General features: G+C 33.9%; 1 protein-coding gene across 2 annotated transcripts in view; it reads right to left on the bottom strand.

Annotated features, from left to right (window-relative positions):
- LOC108903194 (CCR4-NOT transcription complex subunit 6-like) overlaps window positions 1-20,809 on the bottom strand; it is a 340,221-nt gene extending 319,412 nt beyond the window's left edge. Inside the window, exons 1-3 of one of the 2 annotated variants that reach the window (XM_018705283.1) lie at window positions 20,713-20,809; window positions 19,701-20,013; window positions 17,855-18,030 (exon numbers count right to left, since the gene is read on the bottom strand). In XM_018705283.1, coding sequence (XP_018560799.1) covers window positions 17,855-18,030; window positions 19,701-20,005 — 481 coding nt within the window. In that variant the 5' untranslated portion in view covers window positions 20,006-20,013; window positions 20,713-20,809. Of the gene's footprint in view, window positions 1-17,854; window positions 18,031-19,700; window positions 20,014-20,180; window positions 20,279-20,712 lie in introns of those variants that run through there. The other variant, XM_018705284.2, reaches the window with a different exon arrangement.
- Between the last annotated feature and the right edge of the window lie 1,823 nt (window positions 20,810-22,632).

Genomic DNA, 22,632 nt, shown 5'->3' with positions numbered 1-22,632 from the left:
GTGAAGAAACTTAGATTTATAGGTTTTATGTTATTTTTTTTTAGGCAACGTCGCATACACTCTCTAGGTAAATTTAAATCTAAACTAGCAATCCTGAGGCTATTCTGAGGATTGTTTGTAAAATAATTTAAAATTTCCTGCTCGTGAATACGTCTTCTTTGTTGATTGTCCCTTTTTAAAATGCATTTTGATACAGCACCATATTCCATAAAAGTATTGTTTATTTTAAAAACTGTGCTATGCGCAATATTAGATCGATCTAGATGTCTGTTGTTTAAAATTATACACACCTCTCTTGCCGTCCTATCATTTTCTCCAGAAAGGCGTACTATTTCAATTTTCTCATGTAAAGTTAAACTTTGAGCCATCGCAAAGAATTATGGAACTTATTTAACCATGCAAGAAAAATATTACAATGTGCCACTACTTGTGAAGTTTGACAATTGTTGTCTAAACTTCTATTTTTCACAGCCTATCAAATTTTGTTCATATTATTTTTAAGCAACGTTATTTTCTGGAATATCTCGTAATAAGTTTTTCAGAAAATTCTTCACAAAGAATTGGATTATGGTTGTAGAATCCGGTGGCTGTTTTGAATAAAAAAATTATAAATGTAATTATTTTTGTCTAAGAAGGTATAATATTTGTAAGTTTTGTCATAATAACCACGAAATAATAATAATTTGACGAACTTGTTGTTTATTTTATGTATACTGGTTTTTATGATTCTTATTAATAATTATTAAACCAGTGTTTATTATTTAATTTTGTTTCCCTTTGAGTTCTATCCGGTTTTTATAAAAGAGTAGGTTCGCCGACAACGGCAAACACTTGTGTATTGTGTATTGTCATAACTTTTTTAGGGGCAAACTTTTTTTCGCAAAAGTCGGTACAAATGCATTTGAGGGGTTCCTAAATCCAGTGGTGTAGTCAGATTTTTTATAAAAAAAATCGCTAACAAAATTTTGCAATTTTTCACTTAAAAAAAATTCGTAGTAGGCCTTGAAAATCAAAATTTCGTCTTCAAATTTTGCATCAAGATAGAGCTTTTGGAGATCTATCTTTTAAAAAAAAAACCGGTTCAAATCGGTCCATAAACACTTTTGTAAGCGAGTGTTTCCATTCTTAATGGGTCACCCTGTAGATATTTAAAGGATGTCAAAATTATAATAAGTAGTCACTCTTAAAATAACCTACCACTATTCAGTTTTTACGATAATTGGATACCTAGTTTACTTTTTTTATTGCAATGTGCTTGATATTTACATGATTATTGAAATTTACGAAAGATATTCACTATACGATTATTGAAATTTGCGATAAAGAATCCTTTTAGCACGGAAACCGAAGAAAACCCACCTAATAAATGAACCACAGGGAACAGTGAAAATTCAATGTGCCACTATACAGGATTCCAATCTCACATAGTTAGCTTAAAATTAGTAACTGAGCTTATCAGCAAAGAACTCGAACTTCTAAGTCGACAATCTGGAGTGTAATTTTAAGAAGGATCAAAAATTTGCCTGCACCACGAAGCTGGGCGCCAAACGAACGAATTTCCAGACCTTGAAGACATGTCCATTTTTCCAGGTTTCTTTGTTTATTTGTCATTTATATATACGCCTTTATTATATCAGTATATTTATATTCTGTCATATATTCTTGAGTGTTGTGCGTGGTATCATTCTGTTTCGCTTCTGTTTTGCTTAAAAATCAAAAAAGAAGAGCATTTGAGACAAATGACCTTCACAGTACTAAAGACAATAGTTTGACTTATCGTCAGTAAAAATTTGGATTTTTTTTATCAACTAACAAAAAAATTACGACGAGTTAAAGTGAGAGGTATCAATTTTGTAGACAGAAAACCGTGATTTTTTTAACATTTTCATTAATCATTTAAAAAAATGGGACAACGAAACTAACTGAAATTTTAGCCCTCAATAAAGTAATGGTAAGGCTATATATGGTCCAAATTTCAAGATTTTTTGCCCCCACGTTTTCTTAATATCGGTTTCCAAACTCAAGGGTCCATTTAATTTATTTCGATAGATCATTCAGGAATAGAGAATCATAATAATTTTCAGGAAGAACAAGTAGAATAGAATAAATTTCGTGTTGTTAACTTTTCAAATTTGAATAATTGTACTTTTAATATACAGGGTGATTCAAAATTCAGTACAAAGAATTTAGAGACCGTTTTCGAGTAAATCAATGGTGACTACTGACAATACTCCTGTTTAATCTTTGTACTGAATTCTGAATCACCCTGTACATAACAATGTTGCCAATATTTAAATATACAATTTTCTGTCAAACTGTTTTTTATCAACAGTGAAATTACTATACAGGGTGTCCCATTTTAATGTCCCACCCCAAATATCTCGAAACCCGAGCAGAATGAGGAAAAATGTTTTAGACAAAAGTTATAGGGTTCAGAGGGGGACATACGATGGTGACCTTGAAAATGACCTTGAAGTCGATTTTCAAGGTCAAACGAGGGTCAACTTTGATTTTTCAAATGGAAACCCCTATTTTTTATTGCAGGATCGTATTCTACGGAAAAAAATACAAACTTTTTGCAGGAAACTTTTTTTCGAAAATGCATTTTTTCCGAGTTTTTCACGAATTTCGTTCGTCATGTTGTTTGAAGTGTCAGATGGATCCTATTGACCACTAGGACAGACTGGGGTATTATTTCACTAGAAACACTAGTACTCGATGGTTGTGTAACTAATCCGGAACAGCGAAATTTCAACTCTCCGAATTAACACACATAAGGATCGTCTGGACAAAGTGAAGAGGGGGCGCGTTTGTTTCTCTATTATTTTGAATAGCTGTAAACAATTTTCACTTGATAAAATCAAAGGTGTGAGAGGAAGAGTTCAAGACAAGGATAAAATTGCTGCCAAAAAATCGAGGGGAACGCACGCCCCCGTTCCTCTCCTCAGAGAACTCTAGCAGTCTCATGTGTGTTGATTTGATTTGTCAAGTTTGTGTTATTTTCTGTTTTTCTATTTTCCAGCAGCAGCGCGATCGGTAGGGGCAGATGGGGTAGCGAGCCTCTCCTGCCGCAGCTCCCTGCTCATGTAATCTTCAAGCGTCTTCGAACATGCGGTAGGGGCCCGGGAGTTGCGCGATGGCACGTTCTCGCTCGGTCTCTTCGCTCTCGCAGTAATGCTGATTATTGGATCGTACCGAACAATTAAAAAATTTGATAATTTGATAAGTTCCGTTGCCCTGCTCTCGAGCATTAAAGACTCAGGCAGCGAGTAATGCATGAATTCCAGCCAGGATCCATCTGACACTTCAAACAACATGACGAACGAAATTCGTGAAAAACTCGGAAAAAAATGCATTTTCGAAAAAAAGTTTCCTGCAAAAAGTTTGTATTTTTTTCCGTAGAATACGATCCTGCAATAAAAAATAGGGGTTTCCATTTGAAAAATCAAAGTTGACCCTCGTTTGACCTTGAAAATCGACTTCAAGGTCATTTTCAAGGTCACCATCGTATGTCCCCCTCTGAACCCTATAACTTTTGTCTAAAACATTTTTCCTCATTCTGCTCGGGCTTCGAGATATTTGGGGTGGGACATTAAAATGGGACACCCTGTATAGTAAAGTGACATTGCATGTGGTAAAGTGCCATTTAGTAAACGATTTTGAATTTAGTAAAATGGCATATTATCAGTCAAAATGCGAAAAAGATAGTTTAGTTTAAATTTAATTCTGGGGTTCTTAATGACAATCTGCCTAGTATATCCGCCATTGGCCGTATACATTTTTACTTTCCTAAATCACTAGCTCAAGTTTCATCAATCTATTCCGAACATCTTCAGATAAGCCCACCAATATTCCAAAATCCTCGAAAAGTAAACAGTTTAGAACAAAGGTTCATACCGACTTCAGTTACTGAAACTGATAAATAACTTTATTGACTCTACCGAGGAAATGAGACAACAAACACAGTCACGAAGTACAACAATTTTCACGTCAGATACCATACAATCATACGTAATCACAATCCTCTGGATGTCTGCTCCGTCGGCCATACCCGAAAAGTAAATACTTCGCATCATTATTATCCGTACAAGTTCTTTACCGGTAAGCGCAACAAATTAAGGGTTTGTCGTTGTTAATATGGGTGCTATTCGTTTTACGGTTTCATAGAAAGTGGATACGTGCACGCACACCTCGATATGCTCTGGAGAATATTTAGTACGAGCGGCAGAACTGGCAGAACGCATCCAACAGGTATTGCGATGTAACCGATGATTGGTATAATTAAGTAAAAAAATTGTTATCAAATTCATGACAAATGTACCGACTGTGTCTGTGACGTCAGTATGGCTTCAATAGACATTTTTAGTAGTCAGGTCACATACGCCAAATAATAGGCACATAGTACACATTGTCATGAAGAATTTCGCGGGAAATGGCCGGAAAACTGCAAAAAGCGTTTCGTGAATAACTTGAAAAGTATTGAGAATTTCACAAATATGTAAAGCAGGGATGCACATACCGCGGCCCGCTGTCGATGTTTATGCGGCCCGCCAACGAATTTTAAAAGTATTCTACTCACCGCGCTCCGGTCCAAGCATATTATTACGAGACTAGAAATCTGTCGCATCAACTAGATTACAGATTCGCGAAACACGTCGATCCCCGAACAAAGTGGATGGTTCTCGATGTTTGGTAACTCGTATAAATACGACGCATCGCCGGCTACCGGGGCAGTTAAGTTTTGACTACGGATAAGCGAACGTTATACTGTTTGAGAACTGTAATCTGTGACGAGTAAATATTTCGTCGTTCGAACTTGGCTTTTACCGACTGTAACATATAATATTAATTTTGATATGGATAAACCAGGCCCCAGTAAGAAACGTAGTCGTAAGGTTGAAGATGAAAATCGACAGTTTCATGATATTTGGACCGAAAAATACTTTTTTATTTCATCGCATAACAAAATTGTCTGTTTAATATGCAAGAGTAGTGTTTCTATTCCGAAGGAATATAATGTGAAAAGGCACTATGAAACCCAGCATCCAACTTTTACCAAATTAACTGGCGAAAATCGAACGCAAAGAATTTCCACTTTACAACGGGAACTAATAGGCCAGCAATCTATGTTTACAAAACCAATTCAAGATGCTGAAACAGCCACTGAAGTTAGCTTTGAAATATCTCGAATAATAGCGAAAACTTGTCGGCCTTTTAAAGATGGTGAGTTTGTTAAGCAATGTTTGGATATCGCCGCAAAAAAAATTTGTCCGGAAAATGTAAAGAAGTTTGAAAAAATTCAGTTAAATCGGATGACTGTTCAAAGAAGAATTACCGCATTAGCAGATAATATAGAAGAGCAATTAGCTACGAAATCGAGAAGTTTTGAGTATTTTTCTATAGCGCTCGACGAATCTACAGATATAAGTTCAACTGCTCAACTATTAATATTTTTACGAGGTGTAACGCAAAATTTTGAAGTGAGTGAAGAACTGATTGGTATGAGTTCTTTGACAAGTCAAACCAGGGGAAGTGACATGCTCAAAGCTCTTCTAGAAAAATGTTCTATAATGGATTTGGATTTAACGAAAATATCTGGAATTACAACTGACGGAGCACCTTCAATGGTTGGAAGTACATCTGGGATAGTAACTCTGTTAAAAACATATTTACAAACTAAAAACATAAATACCAAGGAATTAATGCAGTTTCATTGTATTATACATCAAGAGGCCCTCTGTTCAAAATTATTGGGATTTGAAAATGTTATGAAAGTTGTAGTACCTACCGTAAACTTTATAAAATCACGAGGTCTCAATCACCGACAATTCAAACAATTTCTCGAGGATATTGAAAGCGAATATGGTGATCTCCTGTTTTACACTGAAGTAAGGTGGCTAAGTCGTGGGTTGACACTACAGCGATTTCTTAACTTGATTGAAGAAATCCAACTATTTCTGGCGGAAAAGAAAAACGACGTCCCCGAACTCGACAACCCTGATTGGCTGTGTGACTTAGCGTTTCTTGTAGACATCACAAATCACTTGAATGTCTTAAATACGCGACTCCAAGGCAAAGATCAATTGATTTCGCAGCTATACTCTCATGTTTCGTCCTTTCAATGCAAATTGAGTCTTTTCAGGACACAAATCAATTCAGCCAATTACGGCCATTTTCCGAACTACAAAAAAATTATGGAGAAGTTCAATAAAACTGACGTCAATTTCGCTCATGTTGAAAAAATTGATATTTTGATACAAGCTTTTGAAAATCGTTTTGTAGACTTCAAAAAAGTTAAACCGCTATTGGACATTTTCAGCAATCCTTTCAACATTTCACCCGAAAATGCGCCGGAATTAATGCAGCTGGAATTAATAGACATGCAAAATGATGATAATTTAAGAAACAAATTTAATGAAGGTAATTTACTCAACTTCTACCGTTGCGTTGATAAAAACGCTTATAAAGAGTTGCGAATAAATGCATTGAAATGCGCAAGCTTATTTGGATCGACGTATATTTGTGAACAAACGTTTTCAGTGATGAAACTTAACAAAACGAAAAACCGAAACCGTCTGGCAAATGAAAATTTGGAAGCAATTATACGTGTGGCTACAAGTAATGTGGAGCCAAATATAAAAAAACTTGTTAGTTCAATGCAATGTCATGCATCAAAATAATAAAACATGAAATATTACATTGTAATGATTACATAATTATTACAACAAACATTTTTGAAGGTTATTTTATTTTTATCATTGTATTTCATACTATTTAAAAATAAAAAATTTTGTGTTAATAAATATTGTTTGTAGTGGCCCGTCCTTGGCTTATATTTTTCCCGAGTGGCCCCTGTTCCCTATAAGTCTATGCATCCCCGATGTAAAGGATCAAAGTTGTAGAACATACAATTCTCTACAAAAAAGGTTCCTATTAATTTTTTTGTACAGTGAGTTATTTAGGAGATATTTAGGGATTTACATAAAAATGAAGATTCTTATGCAAATGAGTGAGAAAAACATGTATTTCAAGGCAGCGCTGCACTAAATATGCGACTACTCTTTTGTTTCTTGATGAAAATGCATGAAACAAAGTTTGTTCGAAAGGGGGAGCTTCAGACTTCCTTCTATGTGCTATTTTACCGGGAAAAACAATTCCTTCTTTAAGAAAACTATGAGCGCAGAACTATATGATCGAGTAGATCCTCGATCACACTAAATGACGTCACAAACTAGTTTATCCGTTTAAAACATTTATTTTGCGCGCCCCGTACATCCGAATAGAAAATTCGTTGTCGATTTTTTCCTCTAGCGCGGATAACCGCCAGCTTAGGACACCCCGTACATGGAGCAGAACCATTAGACGTTAGTAGGGCGTGCGAAAATGGAAGAGAAAGGAGCGTAATGCCCATTTGAGGACGAGGAACGGACGGACGGCCAGCCTCTCCCTTCTCCTTGGGATCGCATACCCGCGCAAAATAATCGTTGCATCACCGAGAACGGGCATTATTTATACATTTGAGATTATTATACAGTTATGCCCGTACGACGGACGTCAATCAAGCGGGCTACGGGACGTCGTCGCCAGTTCTCACACTCCAGGCCCGTTGCACACCTGAATTGGACGCGGAGAGGATTAACATATTCGAGAGATGATCCTAAACGGGAAAGACGTCTGTAACGGTTAAGATTCCCGATGTACGGAAAACAAACGAAATGAGTTATAAGTTAGGTCGCGGATGAACCGTACACGACTTAAAAGCCAGGGGCGGATTCAGGACATAAAATAGTACCATATTAGAGAAAGTATAGGCCCTAGAGCTTTTGGAAACAAATTTTGAATAATAATTCGACCAAGAGAAATCGCTGGAAACAGATAGTTTTCAAGTTCGTAGCTTGGCCACTAGAGGGCGCAATCTACATACCAAAACATTCAGGCATATTAAATAGTACAAATATGGATAGCGCGTTAAAGTTTTTGAAAAATATCACATTGTTTCAGTTAACAGAAACAATGTAACTAATTTAAAGGTAATAATTCAGTATATGTATTTCTATATAAATTGTCAACCAGTAGCGGAGATTCACGAAAGCTTTGTCATTAAAACATTCAGAAAAACTACGCCACTGGATTTTCAGAAAAATTACTAGGCGCGTTTAATTTACTGTTATGTTTTTAATAAAAAAAAGGTCTCTTGCATTTTCTTTACACAATAAACCAATTTCGAGTTAGGTATAACTTATTTTGTTCAAATTTAATCTTAAAATAATTTTTAATGGGTATTTTATGGTAAAAAAAATGAAACACCAGTCAGTAGAAAATGAAACAGATTTAAGACAACGATTCATAAATGGATGTCAGCAAATCAAATAAATGATAGCAAAATTAAAATGTCCACCATTGGCAGCAACACAAGCGACGAGCTTTCGCCTCAACGACTGTCGCACATTTTCAAGAATTTAAACCTGGATGATCTACTATTAAATTAACTGCAAGACTCCCCCTCATTTTTCTGATCAAGTGCGGAACTATCTTGATCAAACTTTTCCGGATCGTGGGAGTCGAATGTCACGGCCTCCTCGCAGCCCTGATTTCAACCCCATGGACTTTTGTTTTTGGGATTACATGAAATCAGTTGTCTGTGGAGAAACTATATTTATACTTTAAAATAAATGTATTGAAGTTAGAGGTGGACATTTTGAGCAATTATTATATAATTTTATAATATTTTTTACTAATGTTTATTATATTACTGTTGTTGGGGCCAATTAGAAATTTAAAAATTTATGATTTAATGTAGCCTCTAGTTGGCAGCACTGTCAGATGGCTCCCTCTGGAGACAAATGTAAAGTAAAAGCGCCCATGTTGGGCAGTACATATTAAACCTTCAAAGAAGAATGTTGTATGTTTTCTCATCTCCAATACAAGTTTACCAGTTACAAGTTCTATCATATCAATCACTAGGCTATCCCAAAAGTACGATAAATACAGTCCATTTATACATAACCCTATAACATTGAGTTCAGCAACTAGTGCGGCAACAACTGTTCATTGAAATTTTTAATTCTAAAAAACTCTTGTTTTTGACATTTCTAAATAATTTTCATTAAGTCAACTATCAGCATTGGAAGTTTCAAAGCAAAATCTCAAAAACGGTGCGAGACAAATACTTTCACAACATATGCGTTTTTTGTGAAAAAAAGTTGGAAAATAAGAATTTGATCCCAAAGATGAGACACCTTAAAGTATAAAAAAGTTTTGTCGTTTTTAACACATTCAATCTACTGCAGCTAGCGCCCTCTAGGAACTATCACAAATTGTGAACATATTTCAATTCCTCGACCCAAAGAACCCCAAACCCAAAATTTTGTGTGGATATTTTCATTTATTAAGAAATACCTAAATAAAAAAACTAAAATAATATTTTACATTCAACACCTTGTACCTCTTTAACTACCAACTTTTGGACTAACGTCCATTACCTCGGGACCACCCTGTATTAAGTTAAAGCAATATGACATATACTTTGTAATTTATCTCTCACCCACAATGGCAAAATACTTATTATTTCACAAAAAATAATAGTTTTATTCAGTTTTGGTTATAATACTGCAACTTTTAATGATAGATAAATTGTAAGCAAGTTACTAGAAGCTATTACGAGAGATATTTTTAGGGACAACTTTTAAATTATGGAAGTTCGTAGGAGGGTTCATTTCAGAGGTTTCAAGGTCATATCAAGGTCGAATTGAGAAAAAGCCGAGCAATCAAGTCCGACCAAATTATAAAGGATTTTGGTGTCGCTGAGTTTGACTCCGAGGTCTGATTGTCTGTATCAGGTTAATTGAAGGTCGTCTCAAGGTCATTTCAAGTTGATAACAGCCAAGCTATTAAGTCTAACCGCCTGTTATACAAGTATTTTCTGAGTTCAAATCTGAGGTCACTTTATATGTGACAGGTCATTTGAAGGCCATTTTAAGGTCATTTGAATGTTACTTTATGGAATAAACCCTGAAATCAATTACCATTCTTATAGTCGCTATGTCCGAATTCGAGGTCTATTTATACCTATGCATTAATAAAAGAACAAGGTTATTCCAAGGTTGATTTGAGTCTTCTGGTAGGCTCAGTGAGGGACGATTTCAGACCCTTCTGTTTTCGACCCAAGCTAAAATTGTTGATACTAAAAATAGGTTTAGAGTTACGCAAGGATTAGGCAAGTTCATCTGAAGGAGCAAATGAGCAGATCTTTTATCTCGAAAACTACTTATTCGACAAAAAAATGACCTGGACAGAGGTTGTAGGATTTTGCACCAGTGATTTCTTGACCTAAAACTTTATCTCGGTTTTTTCAATTTGACCTTGAAATAACCTTGATACGACTTTTAAATAACCTGTATAACAGTACACCAGGAAAATTAGCGAAAATAAAAGAAAAACTCGAAAAAAGTCTTATCCGCGATATTATTGTAAAATTGTCTAAAGGAACATAATAATACAAGACATCTCTCATCTCGTGAGTCGAAAACTTTTATTAGCTAACTTTTCTATTTAAACAAATAAGTGAGGAAAACAGTTTTTTCACTTTGCAGGGAAAACCATCAATTTTAGCGACTTTTTTCGAGTAAAAATTTTATTTGCTTGGCCTACAGGTGGTTGGACTTGACTGCTCGGTTTTTCTCAATTCGACCATGAAATGACCTTGAAACAACCTTAAAATGGCCTGATACAGACAAACTAACCTCCCATTCGGACATCAGCGACCCAAGAATCTTGATTCCGAGATCGTTTAATTTAATGCACTTTTTCTCAATCTGACCTCTAATTGACCTTGATCCTGACTAGGAAGGAGGTGGGAGGTCCCTTTTTAGGTGGAATCGATTAGTTATTGGGTATAAATAATAAAAAAAAATGTTTTTTTATTTGGCCAAAAATGAACGGGGTTGAAAACCGGCTTAATAGACCCCCCCCCCTTTTGATACAATATCAGTTTCTTTTTTTTTTCCTTAATAATTATGTTCTTACTGCAAAAATTAAAAACCTATTACAATACCAAAACTCTCTGTGATCATATGATTTTAATTCAATTTAATTTTCCGAAGTTTAACTTAAAAAAACTATCTGTATTAATTGTGGCATTCCCTGACAGCTCGCAAAACTTTTTTGTACAAAAAAAATTACGTAAATTTAATTAACTTAGTAACAAATTTATTAATTAGCAACTCGGAGACCCGCAAAACGCGTATCCTCCAATACCTATCCCTCTTCCAGTCACACGATCCTTTGAAGTAGACCCAATCCGCCGGCGGTAATTAATTATATTCGCGTTCGGCGTTAACCGAGCGATTCGAGTGCCGTGACACAATTAAGGGTTACGCGGCGTTAATTGCTTATCTATTGTGACATTTCCTTTTCATTCAATTGTGCGCCGATAACGAGTTTCTGTACGGCCCGAGGTTTCCCCGATACACCCAAGCGAGTTCACGGAGAATCAAAGGAAATAAAGAGGGCTTCGCTGTGTCTGGGGGCTTCGCATTGACAACCGCCTTGCGGGAACGGTAAATTTAAATTAACGGAGGAAAGAAAACGCGTCAAAAGCAACGAGGCGGCTCGAGATTCCGATACTGCACCATTTTGAGGTTAAAACCAACAGGCGTTTTCCTTTAAAGAGAACCACACGCTTTAGGATAAGTTCGGCACAGCCAGATCACTCAATTCCAGTTAGTTTTTGTTTAAAAACAGAAATCAAGTATTGGGCTGATTATACACTGTGAACCATCTTCAGGTTTTTTAATTTTTTGAAAAAAAGTAAAAAGTTTTCGAAAATCATCCGTACTTTTTTATTTAGAGGAATTTTTAAAATCTGAAAACATTTTTACACAGCAAGTTTTTTCGATGAATTTCACTGTATATTTAGATTCTCATTGCGACGTTTCCATTGTGAGAAACCATCATCAACTTTATTTTTACTTATGCTACTGATATTGAATTTTAAATTAAGCAAGTAGAGCATTTTTTGGCTTTTCAATGGTATAATATGAGTGAAAAATTTTCAAAAACAACCTCAGAAATTAATATTTTAATATTGTTAATAAATCTGGCAACACCGCATAAATGTATTCTTTAACTATTATAAAGGGTGACTCGCAAACCATGATATTTTAGGATTCGTCTTTCCGCTCAATCTTTCAAATAGTTTTTGAAACATTGAAATAGGTAGATTAGAACGGCCACAGTAAATTTTTAAAGTTAACACTTTTTTTTAATTTTATACAATTAGATTACACAGCCCTACAAAAAAAAAGTGTTCGGACTTGTGGGTCGGACATATGTATTCCCATGTATTTTTTGACGCTGAATCCGATCCCGAGCTCAGAAATGGCCCTCCACGTCTGGAATTGGCCCCAGGGGCCAAAAATGGCCTCTATAGGGCCTGAAAGATGGATTCCGGGATGAGGCGAGGTCGAAGGTGCATTCTAAAGCCAAAGCCGGATTTGTGGTCGAAAAGTTTATGGCCAACTGAAATTTCCCGTTTGGGACCGGGAAAATGACCCCTTAGGGGCCTGAAAATCGTGTTTCGGACGTCGCAATCGCAACAGTGGTATTTTTATGTACTTTTAAATTCTGGAACTAAAACTGTGCTCGAATTTCAGAATTTAAAAACCATTAAACACCACTGTTGCGATTGCGACGTCCGAAACACGATTTTCCGGCCCCTAAGGGGTCATTTTCCCGGTCCCAAACGGGGAATTTCAGTTGGCCATAAACTTTTCGACCACAAATCCGGGTTTGGCTTTAAAATGCACCTTCGACCTCACCATATTCCGGAATCCATCTTTCAGGCCCTATAGAGGCCATTTTTGGCCCCTGGGGCCAATTCCAGACGTGGAGGGCCATTTCTGAGCTCGGGATCGGATTCAGCGTCGAAAAATACATGGGAATACATATGTCCGACCCACAAGTCCGAACACTTTTTTTTTGTGGGGCTGTGTTATATTTATCAATTTGCAATTTAAGTTTTTTCAAAAAGTATCATTTTAAAGTACTCGGAATGACACTTCTTTTTTTTAATTTAAATTCCGTTTATTGGTTCTCGAGATAAAGCGGTCAAAGTTTATCGGCATTTACCGTTAATTTATAAACAATTTTAATCCAGTGGCTTCGTTTTTCCTAGTTTTAAGCTGGAAAAAATTTTCATATGCATAAGTTATCGGCAACATAGATAAATCAGCGGAAAAGCTGTCGCTCGCACGCGCGAAAAGTCACTCAAAACACGAAAAGTGGGGGAGGGGGCTTTCGCTCCGAGACTGAATTCGGAGGTTCAAAATGCGAAGGTAAAAAAAATTGCATTATTTCGGCTTCTAATGGACCAATTTCGATCTTTTTTTTTAATCCGATGTCTCGCGAGCCAAGGAATTCGAATATCGTAATTCCAACTGTCTAATTTGCACATATTTTGTTATAAACAAAATTTATTATTTATCTATGCTATTGCACTTTTTCAATAAAAAGAATAGTTTACGTATATAATTCAACATTCTGAATATGAATATATTTATCTATAATTATTACATTTAAATAATTTTTGTTTAAACAAATTAAAACAAAAAATTATTTGAAAATTTTGGTTAACTACAGATAAAATTACGAAAAAATAGTGTTTTCAAATTATAATTTTTTGAAAAAACTAAACTGCAAATTGATAAATGTAATCTTATTGTTTAAAAATAATCAACCTATTTCAATTTTTCACAAACCATCTGGAAGGTTGAGCGGGCTTTTCTATGTGAAAAAATTTCCAAGTATCTAGATGCTTTATTTGAGGCTCTGCAACATTTTGAAAATTCGAAAAAATATTTTTAAATTTTGTTTAAAAAAATTATTTTGCGAAAACTATCGAACCGATTTTAATGAAATTTTGTGTGTTGCATTATTATACTCTAAATCTCAATCAATAACGAAACCACCTTAATTACAGGCAAGATAACCACAGTCGTTCTGCTGCTACCTGTTTATTTCTTACAATAAATTATCATGTGTCATATTCCACCATTTACAATGCAAGTTTATTACATAATGGCGCGTCAATTTCAAGAACGAACCATGCCCCTCGTCTCGCATACAAATTACCGCTTAATTATTTCAACGGATTATTAAATAATCAGTTAATAAAACTAGGTACATAACCCGCCGCCTACGTACGAACGCGAAAAAACCAACACCGATTTCAGTTATACAACATGATTCACGCAAGCAAGCACAGGCGGTTGCCTAACCAACTGGTTATATAAATCCGTTTCTTACCCCAGTTTAGCGGCTTAGGTACGCTGATATGGAAGTTACGCAACGGAATAAATCGTAAGCAAGCTGTTTTGCTTCGCGTACGCGTAAGGAATAGATAATGTAAATATTAAGTATGGATTTAAAAATACTCTGGATACAGTTTATCGTGTGCGGTTAACCGAAAATATCCAGTTCCGGACACAGTATTGTCAAATAACTCGAGAAACATTTCTAAAATGTCTATAAAGAAAGAGTAAAGTTGAAGTAAATAGCGAAAAATTTACGGAAAGCTAATGACAAAATTAAAATAAGGATAAAATAATTGATTAAATATAAATATTCTGAATAAATATGTAAATGTACACTAATAAAAAAATGTATTGAAATATAATAATATAATAATATTCTATTAATGTCAGTAAGCAGAAATATTTCTAAAATGTCTGCACAGCAAAATCTTTTTTTTTTCAATTTAAATACCAAAAAATAATAAAAATTTAAGTTATAAAAATTGAAGTTGTTCTTGTAAGTAACTCAAGAAATATTTCCAAAATGTCTACAAAAGTAAATTAATTAAATTTTTCCTGTTTTAATTATGAAGAAATTTCATGCAGCAAAAAATTTAAAAAAGAATAAATGATTGTAAAATAAATGATAAAATACACTACTGGAAAAAATTAAAGGTACAAAAAAATTTTTAAAAATTTTTGAGTTTTTTAAAAGGCTGTTTCTCAGTGAAAAGTGATCGTGTCGAGAAAAAAGAATAAGGAGTTTGTAGCTTTAAGTCTAATTTCAAAACTTTTTTGGGCTGCGGTTATCGAGCAATCAAATGAACACCTCCAGATAAATATTTTCCAAAATTTTTTCGAACCCAATCAATGCAGAGGTCAGTTAATTCGTTCATTCAGCTTCAATTTGCTTTTTGAAAGATCTCCATATGATTATTTGTTGCCGAGACATTGAATGAAAAATTACACTTTTATCTCCTAGCAACAAATTTAATTATTTCAAGAACTTTGACCATTCGGATGGAACAGAAATACGGTTTGATGGATCAACTTGTCGATTTACATTATGGTGGGAACATTGAACTGTAAAAATTTCTCTGAACATTTGTCTTTTCGTCAACATTTGTAAATTTGCTGTAAATTTTCTAAAAAACCGTAAAAAGTCATTTTTTTATACTTTTTTCAAATTAGGCATGAAAAAATTTTTTGCTTCGAAGACAATGATACCTCCCCTTAGAGAATTTATTCAAGTTTTAAAAACTGCTCTTGGATTTACTATGCAATAATTTGTTGCTGAATTATCAATAATAAAAAAAAGTGTCATTTCAATCAATAGTCATACCGAGACCTTTCAAAAACCAAATTGAACCTGAATAAACAAGCTAACGTCTTCATTAATTAAGTTAGAAAAAAAATTTGAATAATTTTTTCTCGATAACCGTAGCTCAAATAAATTTTTTGTCGAAATATCTCTTCAAACTTGAGACTTAAATAAAGCTTCAAATGGCTTTTTATCTCACTGCAACCATTTTTTACAGTCTTGCAAAAATCACTAAAACATTTTTTGTTCCCTTAATTTTTTCCAGTAGTTTATAATATGATAAATAAGAACGTAAATTATATGGAAAAATATTTACATACATTATTTCTCCAATACCAATGACATGTCCTTAGGTTTTAACAAATTCATCCGGCTTTAAACAAAAAGTTATAATAATAAAAATTGTTAGTAGGTAACTGTTAGCAAGTGTATTCTTGTCGGTAACACAAGACACATGACCAAAATGTCAACAGAAGACAACTAAAATGTCTTTTCCTGTTTTAATTATGAAAATGCGGCTTCTTGAATAATGCGCCGCCCCCTCCCCCACACAAGTTTCCGATTTCTGGACTAATCTTTGCGATTAGAATGACAGGTAGAGATATTATCATTACAATATACAGTTGAGAATTTAAGAAATAAATAAACGGTGACAAAATAAATAACAAAACATATGTAAATAGGATAAATATGAACATGAAACAAATATAAAAATACTGCAACAATATTTACGAATTGTAGGTATATTGTGTTAAAAAAAAAGTTTCATGCTTCTTCATAAAGTTAACAGGTAAAGTCTTTCTGATATCAATTGAAGAACCAAGAGGTTGACTGTATATACCAGGTTCGGTAAAAAACTCGGCATTGAAATATTTGAAAAACTTTGTTCCCATATTTATTTAGCCATACCTATATACAGGTTTGGTCGAACTAAACATGGAGGTGGTAGAAATGTATACGTCCAGTTGAAGAATGCGAGCGCGGGTAAACGAAATCTAACACAACTGCATTGGGTGACTGGGGAATAAATCTCAGCTGTTAACAAGTAGCTGACAAACTGCGTAGCAGTGCAGTGCAGCAATGCGGAATTTGTTGTGATTCAAGTAATTTTAATTTATTATAGCACCATTAATCATTGATACAATTGGGAAAGGGAGAAATAATATTATTACAACATGGCGTTTTGGAGACCTTTTCAAACGGAACAAAACGAAATATACCATCAATATAATAAAATTATTTGAGGACATAAATAATTAAAATATGTTGTTGGCCAAATGGACATGTAATAGAAATTTTCTACATATTACACACAAATTATTATAATTTTTTACCTTTGGCAGAAAACTTTTTTAGGGGCGCCTATGAAAGTCGTTAAATTTTATTGCCAGGCGTTTTTTTACATGGTCAACTGACTTTGGAAAGACTTTAACTGTTAGTAAACCGTATTCTTGTCAGTAATTTGAGATATATTTCCAGAAGAAAATTAAAACATTTTTTCTTGTTATGTACTTGGAAAGAATTTATGAAGAAAAAATATATCTAACAATAAAAATAAAACAAAAAAATAAAAATAAATCATAAAAAATGTGTAAACTTGATATATAAAAATATTAAACATAGAAAAATATTAGAAGACATTTTGTCTCGAATAAAATTTATCACGCATAGATTGGGTTAGAAATATTCTTCAACCTTTGCGCATAAAAATATAAAAATTATAATTATTAGTGGATAATGCTCAGTAACTCCAAAAAAAAAAATCTAAAATGTTTGCAGAAGCAAGTAATTTTTTCCCTATGCTGCTTTAATATTTAGGAAAAAATTGTATGAATCAAAGTTATAGAAAAGTTTCTTTGATTTTAAAAGTATACAGAGAAAAAATGAAATTACTGTTGCATTCCCAATATTTTTTTTATTAAACTTGCGTTTTCTTTAAATAGAACACCCTGTATACAAACATTTACACATTTGGACATAACAGTATTTTCAGAGTTACAATAATATAAGGTTTGATAGGTCTATCTCCGATAATAAAAAAGATATAGCCAAGAGTATGCTAACAATAAACTGAGACATTCTTGACCATCTCGTTTATTATTAGAGATAGATCTAGCAGATGTAATATCGCTGTAAAAAGTGTTTTATCCAAATATGTAACAATGCACTGTCAAAAAAATATTTATCTGGTTTGTAACGGACAAAAAAAAAAGTCTGGTTTCGAACATAAAAGTCCACTTACCTTGCAAGTTGTCCAGCATGAAAGTGAGCAACTTCTGCGTCCCGTTCGGTTCACTGTAGATCTGCATAATGTCTTTGCTTAGTGGGTTTCCCATAAGGCTGAGGATCATCAGATTGAAGAGTTTGCCCAGTTCGTAGGGTAAGATTCTCAGGTAGTTGTGGGCGAGATGCAACTCCCTAAAAAACAAAGGCCCCATGAGTGTAACGTCCGGAGAGACGCCAGGCACGTGAGTTTAGGGGACTTACATGATTGCCACGTGATATACGAGGGTCGGTAAGGACGGATAGGGGGAAATTGTACTGATTTCGTTGAACAGGTCTCGGAAAAAGGGGACGTAGCAGGGGCAAAGGTACAGGTACACGGATGTTAATATCCTTTCAAAAGTAAACGGGGTTAGTATTTGGGTCGGTTTGGTAAACGATAAGTAGGTGAATCGCAGTAAATATTGCAACCGAATCCGCTGTGGACTCTCCTACGGCTAATAATTCTTTGGACTTAGTTGTGGAGGCACATTATTTGAAATAGTCCATTCACGATTTGTCTGTATTGTCTCCTTTTTCATTTGTATCTATAATAGTTTAGTAAGAGTGTTTCTGTTCAAGAATTACGAAACGCTTACAATATTTTTTATTTTTTAAAATGAAAAACCAGCATAAAAGAGAGCTTTTAACAAAAGGATTATAATTGTAGTTCGAGACATGCACATTGTGATACAGTTTGCAGAGATGAAAAAAATTGGATTTTGGATACCGTTAAATTAGCAATTCCAATTCCGTTGTAAAAAAATATATGCATATACCTATGCTAATATTATACGCCCAGTTGTATTGCAATAAAAGCAAAAAATTAAATGTGTTGGGAAAAAATTCTTCAAACATTTTGAAAAAAAATGGTTCTGCAACATGTCCCGAGCTCTTATAACAACTACACCTTTGAAGCGCAAAAAAAATCAACCATTCACTGATCAAAATGTACGTTTCCCTAAATTTAATAAAATAAATACTTTTTTCTCTAACTCTATTCCATCACAACCGAATTGAACAGGACCTCACTTTAGCCACAATTAAGCAAACATTGGAAATTCGTTACAGTTTAAAACCGATCAGGAGTAAGATTTAATGTAATAATTTATAAAAAAATTATTGTCAAATATGCGATAAAATAATTTATTTACAAAAGTAGAATGACTCATTTCTGTTACAATAATCAACAAACACACCATGGCTTTTTTATAGCTTCTACTCAACACAATAATTAATCTAATTATAAGCATTTATTAAAAATTCAAATGTCATATGGTGCGTACAAAACCGAATAAAAACATATTTTTAAAATGCATCGCTTGGACTGGAGGTTTGTCGAATGGTGGTACTCGTATATTAAAGAAATATATATCCATCTTTATCTAAGCTTTGACTGTTTGTTAATAAATCTATCAATCATGATCATATCTAGATAGATGTTATTAAAAGTATATTTTTATAGAAGCTGTTGACGTTTGCTGTGCATGTATAATATTTTTAAGATAACAAGATTAAAATTATGTAATATAAATCAATATGATCACTCTATTTAAAGAAATATACTTGTATTACTTCAATTAATGCATATTATAGGTTAAGTAAATATAACCTCAGAACTGTAAATATTCTAAACACTGGCATTGAGACTGTCCTTATTTTCTAGCTTAAATCTTACCCTGATCAACAAATCAAAATATCATCAATATTAGCGCTGAAGTAAAAAGCCGATTGCACCTACTTACGTTTACGAGGGGTTAGACTAAACGGCACGAATAAGACACACTGATGCACTTAACCTCAAACCACAACACACACTTCCTCACCTGAGGTGTATAAGTTCTCCTAGTTCAGCAGGCAGTGAGCGGAGTTTATTATAACTTAAATCCAGGTTACGTAAATTTGTTAATTGGCATATATCAGTGGGTAATCTCTGAAGACAATTATTTTTTAGATATAAAGCTGTTAGATGAGTCATTTGAAATAAGTTCGGGCTTAAATTACGGATAGTCCCTGTTATCTCCAATTCCGTCCAATACGATTTCTTCCCACTGGCTTGGTCTTCGGCAGACATGTATGTATGTGTCCGACGAGATGAGGCATTGCTTTCGAACTTATCCTTTCGTGGCATAATATATCCTAAAAGAAAAAGCCATTGTTACTAAAAATTTCTACCGACACAAACTGGAATAAGCACTCATGACAAATAATGTGACAAAATATGCGGTTTACAGTTATCCTTTGTTTCACAGACACTGTCAAATTGTTTCAAATGAGATGAGAAGAGACAACTAGGGAAAGGTTACCTATTTCTATCTTCTACTTTCTAACTTCCATAACATTACTTTGTCTAGTTTGTCTATTTTAATTTCATTCTGTTCCTTCCTTTGAGCCACTCTTATTGCAAAACTTAGAGAATGAACTCAACAGTACTAGTTTTGTAAGAAAATCAGACATAGATAAGTTGCATTTGTATGATTCTGTTGCATTTCAATTGGCAAACCAAATTATTTAGCAACTGCTGCGAATTTGTTTCATAGAAAAGTTCAAAGAACTCTAGATGACCCTGTAAACAAATGGTCATCAAAGTTATATGAAAATTCTGTGGAGTTCCTCATTTTCCTATACTGTTCAGAAGCAGGAAGCTATTCTATACTGTATGCAAATTTTGTAACTAAATATTGGAATAATTTATTATTGTGTTTACCAACATCGTGACGCACAAAATTACAAAGCTCTAAAAGAAGTCATCAACATCGCTACCCTTCACTTTGGCAGCGACGCTGATTTTTAGTGACATGGACGGTATTTGAAATGGCGCATAAGCGCTTATCTTACCTTCATCTACTCCTTAATTATTTATAAATAATGGAGATATGTACAAATAACTCGTGCTACGAATTTCCACCTATACACAACACCGCACTCACGAAAAAGCCTCAGGTCAGGTCAGGCAACTGTTTTGACAGATTGGTATTTCAAATTCCCTAAATTGTTGGCTGCACTGCGCCGGCGCCGAGTATTTATATTTTTTTCCTGGAGCCCGCATATGATATTTAGGTTTTCTTATTTGCATAAAAACATAAACAACAGTTGAAGTAGAAATACCACTGGCTAATAATAATAGATATACTTACCTACATTTTCATAAAAAATACTTTGGCACCTACATCAAAATATGCGAATAGATATTAATCTATCTAGGTATCATACCTATAAATTTTGTTAATCTCTACCTATCCATATGATTTACGATTTCAAATAGCATAGGTATCATAGGACAAATAACAAATGGAAATTAAAACTTAATGCTATCCGCAACCAGTGGCGTTGACTATTACGGTTGATATCTTTTATATAAACATAAAACTTGTTTTCTCGGTGGGAATCTCTTAGTCAGTGGCGTACACAAACTCCCAAAAATTGGCAAAATTAAATATATAGTTGTATTTTGAACAAAAATATGTATATAATTTGAATGGAGATATTTCTCATGGATTTTTATATAGTAGGTACCTATCTAGTCGATAATATACGATGATAACTACCTCTTAATAATAAACAAACATGATAAATTGATATCCATTCGATTGAAAAATAAATACTTCTGCTATAATTTGAAAATATTTGTTCAGATAATACCTAAACGTGAACTATAAATGCATATAACTTATAAATTTTAAATATGTGTATTTATCTACTGTAATGAGTTTATTTTTAGGCAATTTTATTCCTGTTTTACTTCATACTATATCTGTTATAAGCACCTATGTCGGTGAAGAATTAATTTTAGAACGTATTATACTTTACTTGTTTATAAAGCTGCATATGTAGCTTCACACGAATTAGAAAAAATTTCTCAGTATCCAACGAACGACCGTTTTACTGAATTTTTCAAATACAGAAAGTAGCTTAAATACATTTCATATAGAGTCCCCAGTTTCAACTCCAGAAGTAGTACTTTGTTTATGTTATTTTCTGACCTTACTTATATGCTATAAAAGTCGCCCTTTTATCAAAAAATGTTAAATAGTAATATTATGGAGAATTTTGACATTTCTGAAATGCGATTGATATAAAACAATATTTTCTATGGCATATTTATTTTGATTTCTCTTTTATTCGTCTTTTTCCGTTGTTTTTGTTATTTATTTGTATTATTTCAATATTCTATTCTATTTTTTTCTATTCTAAGGTTCTAAAGGTATGTTTATTTTAAATATTTTTAAATTTTATTTTCATTTTTTTATATACAGGGTCGGAAAGTCCCCATGGTTCATCGGCCGTTAAGTGAGAGCGATAAAGTAAGTGATAGAAATCCGTGCGATAGAGAAGGATGGCTATAATGGAGGCGTCTCATAGTCACCGGCCGTTTCGCCCTTCCACAAATAAGATCCACTTCCACTTGTAATTCAGCGACCGGTGGTCATCTTTGTTTTCGTCGTTTGGCTTTTCTTTAATAGATGTCACTACTTAATACCATCCATTAACAGAGGGCAGCACGACGCGTAACAAAGAAAACTTTTTACAGTAGCTAGTAGATACCTCTGTTTGTAAATCTAGTGACCTTGTTTCCCCTACTGAGAAGTTATTCAAATGGAGTATAGTACTCAGCTGCATTTAGTTGTTATTTAAGTATACTTTTTAAAATGACTTAAAAATCCCAAGAAATAAAGCAAAATTCCCTATTTCCCCAGTTCCAAAAAAATCTGTAGATCTGGCATCACTCTTTCTAGGGCTGCGCCTCACCTTAGACAA

This window comes from Anoplophora glabripennis, unplaced genomic scaffold (assembly GCF_000390285.2).
Source record: "Anoplophora glabripennis isolate ALB-LARVAE unplaced genomic scaffold, Agla_2.0 scaffold105, whole genome shotgun sequence".
Classification (NCBI taxonomy): Eukaryota; Metazoa; Arthropoda; class Insecta; order Coleoptera; family Cerambycidae; genus Anoplophora; species Anoplophora glabripennis.
The sequence above is the reverse complement of the archived record's forward strand: the minus strand, read 5'-3'. Positions and strand labels throughout refer to the sequence as shown.